General features: G+C 41.4%; 2 protein-coding genes across 2 annotated transcripts; both read left to right on the top strand.

Annotated features, from left to right (window-relative positions):
- The first annotated feature begins 224 nt into the window (after positions 1 to 224).
- Positions 225 to 2913, top strand: LOC111231924 (glutamine synthetase-like). Its single transcript, XM_022759201.1, has 7 exons — positions 225 to 308; positions 753 to 935; positions 1046 to 1207; positions 1298 to 1444; positions 1552 to 1679; positions 1773 to 1972; positions 2075 to 2913. The coding sequence occupies exons 2-7, from the start codon at positions 770 to 772 to the stop codon at positions 2391 to 2393; spliced, it is 1122 nt and encodes a 373-aa protein (XP_022614922.1). The 5' UTR covers positions 225 to 308; positions 753 to 769; the 3' UTR covers positions 2394 to 2913.
- Positions 2914 to 14368: 11455 nt separating this feature from the next.
- LOC111231908 (zinc finger protein 648-like) lies at positions 14369 to 15253 on the top strand. Its single transcript, XM_022759181.1, has one exon. It carries the CDS (start codon positions 14369 to 14371, stop codon positions 15251 to 15253), a length of 885 nt encoding a protein of 294 aa, XP_022614902.1.
- The last annotated feature ends 975 nt before the right edge of the window (positions 15254 to 16228 follow it).

The following is a 16228-nucleotide window of genomic DNA, read 5'->3' as shown; positions in this document are numbered from 1 at the left end:
GCTTCACAGATGTTAATTAAAGTATGGTGAAAAAGTGGAAGCTTTTTTCTTTTTTTTTTACAATGGGGGTGTTTCCCCCCCTTTTGTTATTCACCAACAGTGAAGCCAGTGACTCCCACATGTCCTCATCACGGACCGATCACGTTTTCTTTTGGCCAATCAGAAGCGGCGGGGATGCTCTGCAGCGCTATAAATCCAACGTGGAAGCAGTGAAGCAAGTAGGAATGAACAACAATAGACACCTTCACAGCGACCACTTATCTGGAGACGCTTTTCAGCTTTTAATTTTTTTCTACACTTAACATAAGGTAGGAGCGTTTGGACGTCTGCTGCTGGGTTTGTTTTCTGTTCGTGTGCTGCTGAAACTTTCTCTTGTTTGAACCTGTGGTTTCAGTGTTTACATGTTTACATTCCTCGGATTTACGTGATAGTTAACGTCACCGGGTGTTAAAAGTTGTTTTCACTTCACTTGCCTTGTATGAGCCTTTATTAAACATTTGAATTAGAGGAATAGAGGAGCAGGTTGTTGTCTGAATCCTTGATGATGTTGTTGCTGTTGTTGTTTTTGTCTGTCATAAAGTAGTATCTCTTGGAGATTTCCCTTGTCAGTAACATTCAGCTTAACCTCTTTGTTCTGTGCTTCATGTGATTGGATTTTTTTTTGGGGGGGGGGGGTATATAATTTTAGCATGTGGATCCGGATAGAGTGGCTCTACTGTGTGATGCTTAGTGTGCCCTTCTTCACTCTGTAGGTCTTGGGGTCAAGAAAATGGCCACCTCAGCAAGTTCAAAACTGAACAAAGCTGTAAAGCAGCAGTACATGGACCTCCCTCAGGGGGACAAGGTCCAAGCCATGTACATTTGGATAGATGGCTCTGGAGAGGGACTACGCTGCAAGACCAGAACTTTGGATTCTGAACCGAAGACGATTGAGGGTAAGATCTGGCTCCGCTATGGTCAATAACAGCGTTCAGGAAAACAACGATTAAATACAGTTTTAAGCTTTTGAAATAGATCATTGATATCGGTTGTTTTCCTGTGTCAGATCTTCCTGAGTGGAACTTTGACGGCTCCAGCACCTACCAATCGGAGGGCTCCAACAGCGACATGTTCCTGGTCCCTTCAGCTATGTTCAGGGACCCGTTCAGGAAGGACCCCAACAAGCTGGTGCTCTGTGAAGTGCTCAAGTACAACCGTAAGCCAGCAGGTGAGCAGAAGAAGAAGAAACCCGAGCGTCGTTGCAGTTAAAGCTGTCTCGTACTGTATGGAAGCTAACTTCTGATTCCCGTTCCAACAGAAACCAACCTGCGTCACACCTGCAAACAGGTCATGAGGATGGTGGAGAATAACCACCCATGGTTCGGTATGGAGCAGGAGTACACTCTCCTGGGCACAGATGGACATCCCTTTGGCTGGCCCTCCAACGGCTTCCCAGGTCCACAAGGTGAGTGTCGGGTTTTTCTGGCTTGTCTCATTGTTTACTGACATATAATACGTGAGAAACAGTAACGGCCAGCGGGGTGGTAATATTTGGTTTCCTTGCTTGATTAGGGCCGTATTACTGTGGAGTGGGAGCAGATAAGGCATACGGACGAGACATAGTGGAGGCGCACTACAGAGCCTGCCTGTATGCTGGAGTTCAGATCTGTGGAACCAATGCTGAAGTCATGCCAGCTCAGGTACTGTCCGGCAAAATGCTTTTTATTTCAGTTGTCAAATAAAGTAATAACCATTATTAATCAGTTAATGATACCGCCTGTGTTGTGTGTCAGTGGGAGTTCCAGGTCGGGCCGTGTGAAGGTATCAACATGGGGGACCATCTGTGGGTTGCCCGCTTCATCCTTCACAGGGTGTGTGAGGATTTCGGCGTGGTGGTGTCTTTTGACCCCAAGCCTATCACAGGGAACTGGAACGGCGCCGGCTGCCACACCAACTTCAGCACGAAGGAAATGCGAGAGGATGGTGGACTGAAGTAAGGGTGACCTTTAACTGTATCAGTGCATTAAAAATTTTGAATTTCTTGATTTTTTTTTTTTTTTTTGAGCGTGATCCTAAGCCCATCTGCTCCTCGCAGGGTCATCGAAGAGGCGATCGAAAGGCTGTCAAAGAGACACAGGTATCACATCGGGGCCTACGATCCCAAAGGCGGGCTGGACAACGCCAGACGCCTCACTGGTCATCACGAAACCTCAAACATCGAGGAGTTCTCAGCCGGCGTGGCCAATCGGGGCGCCAGCATCCGCATCCCTCGCTCTGTGGGGCAGGACAAGAAGGGCTACTTCGAGGACCGCCGTCCGTCCGCCAACTGCGACCCTTACATCGTCACGGAGTCTCTGGTGCGCACGTGTTTACTGAAAGAAGAGGGAGAAGAGCCCACAGATTACAGCAAATGAACAATGCGAAACAAACAGTCATTTCCAGTACTGTATTTAGCCTTGTGTCTAGTTCAGAAGTTCAGGATTTAAATTTTTTTTTTTTATTATTTTTTTTTTTTACTTGACGGATGAAACAATGAGGTGTTCCTGCATTCTCTGTGGATTCAGTTGTATGCGGAAGTTCTTTGATAACATAAACACTGCCTTTCTGTCAGCAAGGCGTTCTGTCACGGTAGCTGATAATTTGTATAGAAGTGCATTATTGTAATGATTTTAACTTGTACTAATAAACTGTCCAAGTGCAGCAGGAGATTGCTGTAGATCTTGTACCTCTGACACAAACGATCCCAAAGGCATCTGAATGTTGTTAGTAGTCCTTGGCCTCTGTCATGTATAGATAGTTAAGGTCATTGTGTAAGCCAATCTACATTTCTATGTTTTTGGGTTTTTTTTGTCGTTTTTTTTTTTTAATTAATGCATGTCTTGTTTTTTTGTTTTTTTTTCACTTGTAAATGTGACTTGCAAGAACTCTTTAATAAACAGCTAACATTTTTACATCTGAGTTTGTCGGTTTAATCCAAACGTTTCCTGGTGTATGTTATATTCTGACAGAAACCGGTTGTGTCACATCCATACTGTCAGCTGATCTGAATCTCCGAAATGTGACCGGCGTTAAGGGAAAAATGCGACTGTAATACTATACAAATGGTGCTTAATTAAGACAAGTGAAATCCACATCCTTCTACTTATTCAGACAGCTGAGCAGACCAGAGTGTCGTCATTAGAAAATCAACATGACGTCAAACCGGTCAAAGGGCCTGCAAACAGATTTATCATTCACTGCCCAGGTGCTGACAACTTGCACGTGAGCGCACAGACTTTTGCTGACTCTTCGGGAGCCTTGTTCTTCTACGGCATGTTTCAGTCCAAAAATAGTGTGTCTGTCTGGTATGTTGTTTTGACACAAGCCTGGATAACCTATGCACTAGCTCTTAAAGTAGGTCAGGAAAGTAAAGGGAGGATGGGGAGTTCCAACCAAAATCTGTCTGAAGACTTGAGAAGTTAGTTGTATCATATGCTGTAACACTCACTGTATTGCATTAGGTGCTTAGGTGACTATCACAATTTAGTAATTAGAGCTGAAATTGTCACATTTATAGAAGAACAGCTTTAACTGATTATTAAAAGGCAGATTTTTTTTTTTTTTTTTTAACTTTTCACATTAAATTGCACATGCTGTGCTCTCCTACAGTGCTCCTCACCATGTTGTTTTTATTGCAGTCAAACTATCTGGTTCAGTGTTGTGACTATCTCTAGTTTCACTTAATTCATACCATGTTGTACGGTTCCTTTCATTTCGAAAGCACTGCAAAAAAACTGGATGTGAAGGCAGGTTAGGGTTTGGGTTAGATGATGCAGTGAATGTACAGTATGTACAGTATGTATGGAGCTGGTGAGGGCGACTCATTCCTCACATTCAGGCTAAACATGTTTGTTTTGGGTTTTAAAAAACCAACTTAGTTTCAAACTTTTTGGTGCCGAGAACAGTCTTAAATGGATATTTATCTTTTCTCTGCTTGTTTTGCTTGCAACATGTTTTCGTAACTTGTTCTATTGTGCAGAACTCAGGTCATTGTTTCCTCTACCCGCCTCCTACAGGGTTACCACAAATTATTTCAAGTTCTAATTTTCATTACTGCTCATCATGTTGTTCAGGCACTGTTATCCATTCGTTTCACTCCGACGTGAAAATGAATTTGCAGAGATTTAAATCAGGCCTGAGTTTGTTGGAACTTTAATTGTCCGAAAGGCTGCGTTCTTGTTGTCCACTATGCATTAAAATGAAAATATAAAATCACTGACAGAAATAAAAGCAGACATTGTTTTCAAGTTACTGCTATTAAATAACTCTATGATAATGTGCAACTTAAGTAAGTTTATCTTCGAATGACTTAACCTTCCCATTTAGGAATTTATCCTAAATTTAACATGAAAGAACTGAATGAAATGATTTGTGTTTCAGTTTTTATTTTAGTCTAAAGGCCATGAACTGGGATCACTGGTGTCAGCAGGGTGACAGGGTGACCTAAAGAAGTACTCCAGTAAAAGTTGCATCTCACGCTCTGTCTCTTGTACAGTTGTAACCTTCAGTGAGACGTCACAAAGACTAGATTTAGTTTTCTCACAGGTGGCCGGTGAAGGAAAAAAGCTGTGGTCATGTTCGTTGGGCGGCCATGTGTCAGTCATGTACAGATCTTTATGAGTGGACGAAGAAAAGCTAAGTCTGAAAAGTATTTAGTGCTTAAGGGAAAACCATTGTCTGCTCGGGTGACCCCAGTGTTAGTTTCATGCCATGCTTTACTCGCTGATCTGTACAAAATTATACCATGACCAAGACCTGACCGTGCTCCGCTCTATTAAACCTGGTGTAAAGGTTCATGAGGAGAACACGTGGGATATAAAGGGTGCTGTAGATCTAAAGCAAGTTACCTAATCGCTTCATTCAGCAAGGATGAAGGTGTGTTTGTGTGAATTATGACAGCACACCAGAGGGTCGGGGACGGTTTTCCTTATAAGGGCATTCAGCTTGAGTTAAACTCAGCCTTCATTGAAGTTGAATTGAGGTGAGATGTTTAGAAAGGTTTACTTTGTCATGATCAGTTTCAACTAATATCATTGTCGAAGTGATGACGACAGTTTGTACTGAATTAAATCAAATTTGGAGATAAGATGTGGTGTTTACAATCAAAATAAAACTACAGCTGAGCTTATTTTAGTTCATTTCCACAGAGGCACTAGATAACAGTTCTGGTAAATGCTCTGTATTTTTTTTTCTTCTTGATTTAGCACGGATGCGATTAAATAAACTGCAGTTGTAGTGCTATAGTGGTATTTGCTTGCAGCGATGTGTTTGACATCAGTCTGAGAACACACCAAATTCAATTTGGCTCGGAGTCCACTGCCAAACTAAGAAGTCCAAATCACGTTGCGTTGGCCTCCTTAAATTACATTCACAAACTGAGCGCAGGAAATCTTACTGTACACATAAATGCCTTTTGCAAAGGGACATATCAGACAAAATCCTAGATGTGCAATTGGTTGCAGATTGAGCCCAATCGAAATGCCTTGTATACGTGTGCACATACTGTACTGCATATTTTACCGTTGCACAACCCATTCAAATGTTCCTACTGCATTACAAGTCGTCCCCCCCGTTTTATCCTGTTACTTGATCCCATTGTTCTGTTTGTAGAGAGGGGTGTGAAAGTGTGCGAATGCGTCACCTAAGCAACAGTGCAAGGATAAATGTTGATTTTTCAGATAGGATAACCTGGGCTGATAAACTGGACCAAATGGGAAGGCTCGTGAAGAAAAACATAACGCCTTGAGCCCCGTTTCCATGGCAGCCGGAGTCTAAGCTCAGGCAATCTGGTGTGTAGAGGAGAGGCGGGGGTGGTGCTCCATATGAGCCTATTACATAACAGGCAGGTCAAGAGTAGCTTATGTATAGTGCACAGAACAAAGAACATAGTTTACAAACCACAACTCTGGTTCTTGTTTTAAAACAATGCAGAGAAAAGTGAGAGTAGTATCGCATATCAAGACACACTACATAATCTCACTTTGACCTTTTCATCACACAACACAGACTATTCATTGTAAATAAAATGGTATCTGAACTGCAATTCAATCAGAGGCTCTAAACCTAATCAGATATCTTGAGTCCAAACAGCAAATGAAGCACCATCCTTGGCTGCCTTAGGTCTAATCTCATCACATGAATACAGTTCCTTCTGTTTTGGAGGGCCCCGGCTATCACTGCTATCAATACACTGGCTATTATTCGTCCCCACCCCCAACCACACCCCCACCACCCACCACCCACCCATCAGCGGGTCTCGGGGACATGTATTGCAAACTGTCCCAACGTGGCTGTCCTAATGGTCGGAAACTTGAGCAGCTGTGAAAGCAGAGTTGCACAGGGAGGTTAGAGGACACTGGACACAGGAGCGTGGACAGAGATCAGACCACCACCAATTGTGACACACGTCATCAGCGTTTCAAACAAACACGCAGCACTTTTATGGTGAGAACTTTACTGACTGTCATGATTAAATCTGACCTTAAAGCCTAGATCTTATTTTTTACTGATACAAAGTACAATACTTCGTCCGGCTGGATAATGGGACACAGCAAGGTTCAAGTCAGGCTACATCGAAATTAAGCACAAAAAAAACTCTGTGTGCCTGTGTCCTATTAGGTTTGGCCATTTTGCTGCACGTGCACCACAGCTGACCCGGTGATAAGAAACATGAGAGAGCAGGAGACGAAGAAGAAGCGACAAGCCTAAAAATAAGCTCCATGCATTTCAACATACAAAACTTCATGTAAACGCAGGGAGACATTCTCAAATCATAGGATGCACTGGACAAATAAATGATTGGCACTGTTGTACATTTAAAAAGTGCCACAATGAAATCTGTCATGCTTGAGATGCAGGGATAGAAAAAATAAGTCTTAAAGGAATAGTTTGACATTTTGGGAAACAAGCTAATTTGCTTTCTTGCTAAGAAAGTTAGATGGGAATATTGATACCACTTTCATTTAGTCTCTGTTTTGATACCACTGTCTGCATGGTGAATTTGAAGGTGGTTAGTTTAGTAGAAAGACTGGCAAGAGGGAGAAAAGCCAGTCAGCTTCACAGTGACAAGACGTCAGGAGGTCACTGCACTAGGCAAGGCAATGTCAGCACACAAGTCCACAACTTTTTTTTTTACACTTTGGTTTTGAAAAGATTAAACGCACAAGATACACAGTTAATCACGTGGCATTTCCAGGTTGAAGATCTTAAGGACGTCTGGCAATTAAGATATCACTTCACGAAAACAACTACAGAGGTGTCAACAAACTGGTAGCTGCAAAGCCACCTGTATCAGTTACATCAGCTAATTTAAAGGGAGATACACGTGGGTTCCCCTTTTTTAATGAACTGCTGCAAAGCTCTGAAAAATGCTAATTGCTGCTACAAGATCAGCAGTCAGAGTAACCATCTTGGAACACAAAGTTTTCTTGTTTTTACTATTTTGCTGACACTACCTGAATGCAGTGTATGTGGGTGTTTTTACCTTTGGACAGGGCTAGTGTATCTGTTTCCCCCCAGCTTCCAGTCTATATGCTAAGCTAACTGCATGGGGAAAATGTTTAGCTAGCTTACTTGCCAAGGGTTACAAGAGAAGGTATACAGCCAACAGCCACTTAGCTTAGCATGAAGACCTGGCTCTGTCCTAAGGTAACACAATCTGACTTCCACCAACTCTAATTAACATGTCATATCTCATTGGTTTAATCCATACTAAGGCTATATCCACACGAAAGAAAATAGTCTGGTACATCACACCTTTTTTTACATCACCGTCAGTTTTTGTTTGCATCAAATGTCTTCAACTGGCTGCTGGCATTTAGCTAACCAACATGGGAGGGGCATTAATCTCGTGTTAATCTTGGCAGGGAAGTGCATATACAGATTATTTACATATATGCTACGAATAGCATATATGTAAAGTAAGATGACCTGCACTAAAAGTCATTGTAAACATGAGAAGCTGTAAACATGGGTCAAAGTTTCACCTGTTTTTCTGCTCAGTGTTTGGCTGACAAGACCAGGCTAGACGCTCTTAAAGAATTTTTTTCCTCCAATCCTGTTTTGCTGAACTCCCCTGGTATCAAGTTGCCTATACACAGCGGGGACAAAAAGTTCTTCTTGTGTGTGTGTGTTTGTGTGTGTGTGTGTTTACACGTCTACATGCATGTTATTTACAAAAGTGTTAAAAAGCTTTGCCTTGTTTTTTCAAGAAACAAGTCTCTATCCTGCAGGGCGAATTCACCAGCAGTGAACCCCCCCTGCAACTGTCTTTGTTTTCTTCACAGTCACATATCTGAATAGAATTTAAAAAACATCAATCCATCACTGCTGCTAACACATTTGTATTAAATAAATCTAACGCACACCCAGTTTTAACAACTGATTTTATTTTACTTGGACTTTCTTTCAGGACAGTTTGGTTCCTTGGTACTCCTGTTGCGTTTTCTCCTCCCCCACTGTCAAATCCTGTCCTGCAGTTTACGATCCCCCATTCCAAAACCTTCAGGAGCTGTGAAGGCAACACCACCCCCATCCTCCAGCCACAAAGATAATGGAATTTCACAAAGGTCAAACAAGTAAGCACAGGGTGAGCAAAAACCGAACAGAGCCGTCCCTGTGCAACTAAAACAACACAAAAAAACAGCCAAACAGCAATTCGGAGAAAAGGTCCTGTGACAGTCGTGCCTTTTTTCATGGGAATTTTCAGGAAAACATATTTTATGGTATTTAAGGGATTTTATAAATCCAAAATGCCATGAAATGTTTTAAGCATTCAGTTCCACAGTGGCAATCGAAGTCTCAAACCATGTTAACAATCGTGTCGTGCCCTACTGATCTTCACTGACCCACATGTGATGCTTTCCTACAAGAAAACCAGTCTGGAACAAATGTAGGACGTTCTTGAATTGCATCAAAGTATGAGGTCAGCTGAAGACAGGGTGATTTAACGCATCATTTGGTTTTTGCAAACTTTGGCAAGTTTTGATGTACCTGGTCAAAAGATTCAGATTCAGAGATAGAAAATTGTTGTGAGTGTTCACCTTCATATGAAAAACCTAAAAAGAAAGATGTAATTTTAGAAAAATTGCCCTTTTGAGAAGATTGAAACCACCATTTTTTTTTTTTTTTAAAGCTACAGCTGGGGATGCGTTACCTTACTTTAGCTTAAAGAGTGGAAGCGGGGGGAAACAGCTCTGTCCTGATGTTACAAAATCCACCAACCAGCACCTCCACAGCTCACTAATTAACACAGAGTCACAGTAATAGTCACACATAATGCTGTAGAGATTTTACACTTCAGCTTTTTTACAGATTAAGTAAAAGAGATATAAGATGTCGAGTAGTGAGCATTAGAGGTGTTGATAAGTGTTTGGTTTTTTGGGGGTTTTTTACCTTGAGACAGAGTCAGGCTAGCTGGTTCTCCCTGCTAAACTAAGCTGACCTGTTCTAATGCCCTTGGGTGACTCTTGAAAAGAAAGCTCAAATCTCAAAATTTCTTCCTGGATCACGTGTTTGGAAACTCACCCAACTATATTGAGTTTCAAAACACTGAGAGTCAGCTGGGTGGAAATATGGAGGGGGTCTGTTGGACACTATATGAGGGACTGCACCTTTAAAGGTACAGCTAGTTGGTTACCCTATAAGTTGTTTTTAAATGAATGCGTATATGTGGACTAACACGAAACAACAGCGGAATCTAAGTTTGAGTACTTGCAGTTAACAATCTTATCTGCTATTAGAGAATACCCTTGTCCCACAAATTGGATTAGTTATAAGTGCTCTCGCATTTGACTGTAAACTTTTAATGACACTTCATTTCAAAAGCGGCTCAGACTTGGGCAAGCTCAGTCATGCCCTTAACCAACGACAAATAATTAGCTGGTTTATAAAGAGTAAAAAAATAAAATAAAGTGTTGAATGAGAAAGAAGGTGTGATAATGTGCTATTATCATGTGTGTGATAATAATTTTAAATACAACCAGTCCAAAGACTGAGAACAAAGAAGGCAGGAATTCTACTGGCAATGATGGTGCACGTTGGGAAATGTAAAAGCTCAGAGTCCCATCATTCCTTTAACTCGCTTCCACAGTTGTAATGATTTATGACAAAAATGAAAGCGCAGCAAGGTGAAGATGGAAACTGATCATCAACTTGGAGCCCCAGTTCAACACCCTGTGTAAACAAACACTGTCCTTCTAAAGTGATCCCGTCCCAGTACTCCCATCTCATTGTGAAGGCAAACAATACTCACTTTTTCTGTGAGATCGGACGAACAACATCGCGATTAGTTTTTCCTTCAAAAGCTTCACTGTCATTGTACTGTGCAAAATACAACATTTTCCTTTATTGGGACTTTTTTTTTTTTTAATATATATAAAACTTTCTCTTCCACTATTTTGAGACAAAACATAAAAGTAATCAGTTCTGCTGCATTGTTAGTTTTAATTAAATAATTATAATTAATTAATTGTAATTATATAAAGTAAATAGTGTGCAATTTTATTTTGTTCAGTAATTAAAAACAAAATATATTGGGGTTTTTTTTCAAGAAGCATTGGCCAAAAAAAGACAAATCCTCATAGTGATGAGAAGAAGCATAAATACATCAAGTCTGCACTGAGAGGTACAACATGGGTCGATGTTCTGTAGGGTACAATTATGCAACTGGATGCATTGCGAAGCGAATCCAACCATTTCCACTGCCAGAAAATGTAGTTCTGTGGAAAATTCCAAGATCGGGTATGTTCTCAATTAAGGCTCCACCATGAAATTCAAGACCCACCCCCAGAATGACTCTGCACTTTTTTCTGTGCAGTGTGCCGGTGGGTTAAGTATAAATCAATGAAATATTCATTCATTTTTTTCCAGGATGCATAGAAATGCAGTATTGGTGTAAAATAAAGATTTTAAATGAATGAACAGCATTCAAATGAAGCTCAGACTTCTCAAGTTGAGTGTGAGGAAGGATGCACATGTCTTCTTTCTTTGAGGCAGTCATGAGGGAAAAACAACTTTCCTGACTAGGGGTCTGGAAGGAACACAAACACCCATTACACTAACAAACCACAGTCTTTTTAATCCCAACAGGCACTTCCTGGGTGATGCTCCTTAAGCTAGTTGTTAGTACAGCTTCGGCATCAGAGTTCAATTGTAACGTCACCACGAAAACCACTTACGTAACATCCACCGCAGCTTTGTTGTGACAGCTTCCAGTTGACAAACACAAAGGCACGGAGTCATGAACGTTTCAACTCACTCTGAGCAGCTCTAGGTTTGGATCACGTTAAAGGATTCACTTGAAATGATTTGTGTAAAAACACGTTCACGTTTGGAAGCTTAAAATGTGGAACTTAATGTTTACTTTTGGAAACAAATATTTGATTTTCTTAAGTCATAACTTCAAATTGAGTTGAAACTCCTTGCAAACTGTGTTGTGCAACATATAGGCTACATATGCACGGTGATACAGTTATATAACTACAGCAGATAAAATCAGAAAGAATGGAGTTGCCAGTCATAATGTTCACAATCAGTTTTTCCCTGAGTTCCAGAGGTCATGTCATACACTTTATTTATTCGCATGACAGATTCCTAAACTGAGTTATATATTATATATTATACATGTACTGTATATGTGGTGGAAACTGCAAAGAAGAGAAACTCCACAAACACCAAAACTTGATGTGAGCACATGAAAAAAGTACATCTAAGTTTAAAACACAGCTTTGTAAAGGTGATTTGTTCAGTGTCCAATTTCAGTCTGCTCTCCTGGGAAAACGCATGGAGTGCAGACCAGCACTGTCCATTTAATTACAGGATCAGTCTCACGAGAACCTTTCAATTACCTAATACATTCAGGCTGCTCAAACCCTGTCTGTCTCTACAGTGTAGAGGGGAGGGGTCACTGTTAAGGCAGGAGACTGTAGGCCATTGATTTTGGGAGGTGAATTTTATGAGAAAACTGATGAAGACATGTCTAGTATAACTAGCAGTATAACTAAAAAATAAGTGGGGTATAGTATGTGTATAGTATGCGAATATAACAGTGGAAACAATATATACCCAACTTTTTTCCAAAATTCAGTGGTCCACATATTACTAAACTTATGTTTGCTCAATTCATTAAATTTGTGTTTACGCAATTATGTTTACATAACTTAGTTTCACGCTTGCAAAATAAATACACAGGATTAGTAAAGGGTGTCTATCCCCATATACTGCATATATATATATATATATATATATATGTGTGTGTGTGTGTGTGTGTGTGTGTGTGTATGTGTATACTGTCTGTATGTATATGCATGCCATGTATGTGCAAGTTCAGTTTTGACCTAGAGGTGTATCTCATAGATGCTAGATCTGCCAGGTCATCTACTGACCAAACAAATGAAGTGCAACTTATTTACCCAAGAAGAAGAAGAACAGCTGTACATGGTGTCCTCAAAATTATTCACACCAAATAAAAGACATTCCCCACTTTGATTGTTTTCAGCAGAAAGGACTCAGAAAATAGAGCAAATTACAACAACTGCTGCCATGGAAAGAGAAAAAGGAAGCCACCAAACTTGTTTTCTGTTTCAAATATTAAATTGAAAACACAGTGTTAAGCAACACACATGTCAATCAGATATATTCTAAGTTTCCTGATGAGGTTGGGATTTTTTAACGGAGTGGGTGATTTTCCACAGTCGGTTAAATTAAACTAGTGCACAGCGACATCTTGTGGGCATTGTAAAGAAATACTCAATAACTTAAAATAGAAATGAAAGTTGCTGGAGTTTTGCATTAATCGGAAACATTCATTTGAATTCATTCTTTAGAAAACGTTTGTTTTGCTCACAGAAAAAAAGCAGACAGTTTCATCTGACTCCCAATTAAAGCAATGCTTTTGTAATGTAGGTTAGTTAGTCTACATACTGTGAGGGAGAGTTCTGTCATTTGTTTTAATTGGCTGAGATCATTAACGCACGTGTGTGATCTCATAAGTCATAGGTTGGTTTCATAAAGCGCCCCCCTCCCTCCCCCCTCCCCGTAAATGACCTCAAAGTTACGGGAATTTGAACATGTAAGTCTCTGACACCAACTGTATAGCTTAAGACTTACACAAACAGGCGGTAAGCTAAGTCAGTGGAGGGTAAGCTGAGCCAGGCTGTGAAGAAATCATCGCTGTTGCTGACTAGCAGGATAGATGCTGACCCAGAGACGGCTGCTGCCAAACCCCGCCCGTTAACACCACTGGACATCTCCCTTTAGAGATATACCAGAGCCGGGGCTAGAATGTCTCTGTGGCATCTCCTGGACTCGACCTGCACGGAAAGAGACCACAGGGTAAGTGCTTGTATATGTTTTTTGTTCTTCAACTTCTCTGCGTTTCATTTTTTTTGGGAAGATTAGCAAGACCTCTGGAGAAACACGTTTAAGATTTCAGGTGTCATATGCCTGCAAGGTGTCAGGAAATGTGTTGTGTAGGACTGGTGATTGCAGCAAAGTATATGCAATGACTGTGTGTGTCAGTGTATCAGTTATCTATAGAATAAAAGTTATTTTATTTGAACAAATCCTGATAATATATATTAAGATGTATAAAAAATGGATGGTGTGATTAAACTCACTAAACAGTCAAGAGGATGCTAAAAAGATGTTGTGTGTATTTTATTTTTCAAGACATTTCAAGAAGAATTGCGTCAGGAAATCCATGAGCAGCTTGAAACACATGCAGACGATCTCATGCCCCACCTTAGAAGTGACCGTGGCTGAAGAAATGTCCAGCGGGATGGCTGATGAAAAAGGAAATAAAGGGAAGCTTCAAGAAAGACACTGTGGCACTCATTCTCTCCCGGATGGACAGTTTGTAAGCAACACTCATGCTGTGAACACTGACCCCTCATTTGATGGTATTTGTGTAGATGTGAACTTGCTTTCAGAGAGTAGTGATGCTGGGATCCTTTATCTGAACCCTCAAACACCAAACTGGTCTCTCGTGGAGAAGTTCGCTGAGCTCACTCCGAGAGAAGAAATGGGAGTCTGTGATGACCAAGACCACAGTGGTCGAGCTTTGTCACAATGTACTAAATATCCAGAGAACAATAAAATACATGGATGTAATGAAGCGCTCTCGGCGGATGCTGCTGAAAAGAATTGCTCTAAATACCTCAAGAGCCGCCAAGTGCAAAGGGATGCCTCAACCAAACAGGTTGAGGCATCTAAACTCAAAGAGCTAAATGTGGAGGAATATTCTCCAGGTGGAGGTAGGAACAAGACCAAAAAGAAAAACGTGAATAGTCCTTCTGTTAAGAAATCACTTAAAAAGCATGACAATGACAAGATCCCTCGACTTTTGGAAACAATGAAAAAGCGTAGTGGGGTTGACACAGAGCACCGTCCCTTCAAGTGCACACACTGCGACTGGGCTTTTAAGAAGTTGTGCAACCTGCAGAGTCACTTACAAACGCACAGTGGCCTCAAGCCACATGTGTGCGATATATGTGGCAAGTCTTACTCCCATCAGGGCACGCTGCAGCAACACAAGCGTCTACACACTGGCGAAAGACCATATCACTGCCCCTTCTGTGTCAAGACCTATATCTGGTCTTCAGATTACCGCAAGCATATCCGCACACATACTGGTGAGAAGCCCTACGTCTGTGACACTTGTGGTAAGGATTTCATTCGCTCCTCTGACCTGAGGAAGCATGAGCGGAACATGCACACCAATGACAAGCCCTTTCCATGCACGCACTGTGGCAAGACCTTCAATAAACCCCTCTCCCTGAAGCGTCACGAGCGTAAGCACCTGGGAGAGAGGCCCTTCTCCTGCCCCGACTGTGGGAAGGCGTTTGCTCTGCCCAGTCGCATGGCAGAGCACCAGAAGATCCACACAGGAGTGCGTCCGTATGTCTGCTCGGTGTGCTCCAAGTGTTTCACAAAATCCTCCAATCTGGCCGAGCACGAGGCCATTCACAGCGGAGCACGGCCCTATAAGTGCACAGAGTGCGGCGTGGCCTTTGCCATGGCTTCTCGCCTCGTTCGTCACCAGTATGTCCACAATAAAAAGAAACCCCACAGCTGCACGGGCTGCAGCAAGAACTTCAGCCACCTAGCAACACTGAAGCTACACCAGGAACAAACCTGTGCCGGGAGGATCTTTGTCTGTGTGGAATGTGACAAATCTTTCCAGTGTGCTGCAAAGCTTGCGCAGCACATGCTGAACCACAGGGACAAAAATGTCTGAGTCTGTTTTTACGACAGGTACTGTACACGTCCAGCAGCGTGCAGACTCAATTTCCAACTGTAAATCTAAATTAATTGGTATTATATTTAATTCATGTTAATATTAATGAGATTCATTCAAGGTCATTGGGCACCAGTGTATTTTCTGTCAAGGTTATTATTTGTAAGAATTGTGCGTCATGAGTTTTTAAATGTATAAGTCACACACCCTCTCTCCCCACAGTGCTTGGTTCCCATGGGAATGTTATAGGATAAAAATTGCCACCAGCACACCACTGACACTTGAGCTGACAGCCTTCACAGTGTAAAATGACAGTGGTCACAAGAGCATTAGACCCTTTTAAAGTGACAACATACACTCAGTTGGCAGTTTAGGAGGAACACACAGCTAAGACTAATGCAGTCAAATCTGCTGTGGTTATAATGTTTAGTTTATATTGACATTGTTTTTTTAAAAAAAAGAGGTGCTGATTCAACTGTATGATCATTTTGAAGGGTGTAATTTGTGGATCTGTTGAACTGTATCGCATTATACAGAGAAGTGTGTTTAGCCTTCTCCCATTGATATAAATGGAGTGGGCAAAATAATAGAGACGCCTGTCTGTATAACTCAATACAATTCAACAGCACCACAAACTGTATCTAAAACACAAACTGAAGCTTTATTGCAGGACTGTTGTATTAGACTGCATTAGTTCTAGCTAGGTGTACCTAATAAACTGCAGACTGAGTATATAATATAATGAATGGCTACCAATGATGTAGCGTGCCTGGGTCATTCTGAATCTAGCGGTCGAGGCGGGACACACTGAATCAATTTAAGCAGGGATTGTGCTTGCATGGCATTTCAGAGGGCCCAACACTTTTGCACCCTGAATTTATAGGTACAAAGACCCAAATTTAGTATCAGTGACATCACCCAAACATACAGTAGATGACAGCTTTCATAACAAGTTTATATGACGGGCAGCTGGTA

This window comes from Seriola dumerili, unplaced genomic scaffold (assembly GCF_002260705.1).
Source record: "Seriola dumerili isolate Sdu_G_001 unplaced genomic scaffold, Sdu_1.0 BDQW01000321.1, whole genome shotgun sequence".
NCBI classification, from domain to species: Eukaryota; Metazoa; Chordata; class Actinopteri; order Carangiformes; family Carangidae; genus Seriola; species Seriola dumerili.
This window is presented reverse-complemented; position numbering and strand designations above follow the sequence as displayed.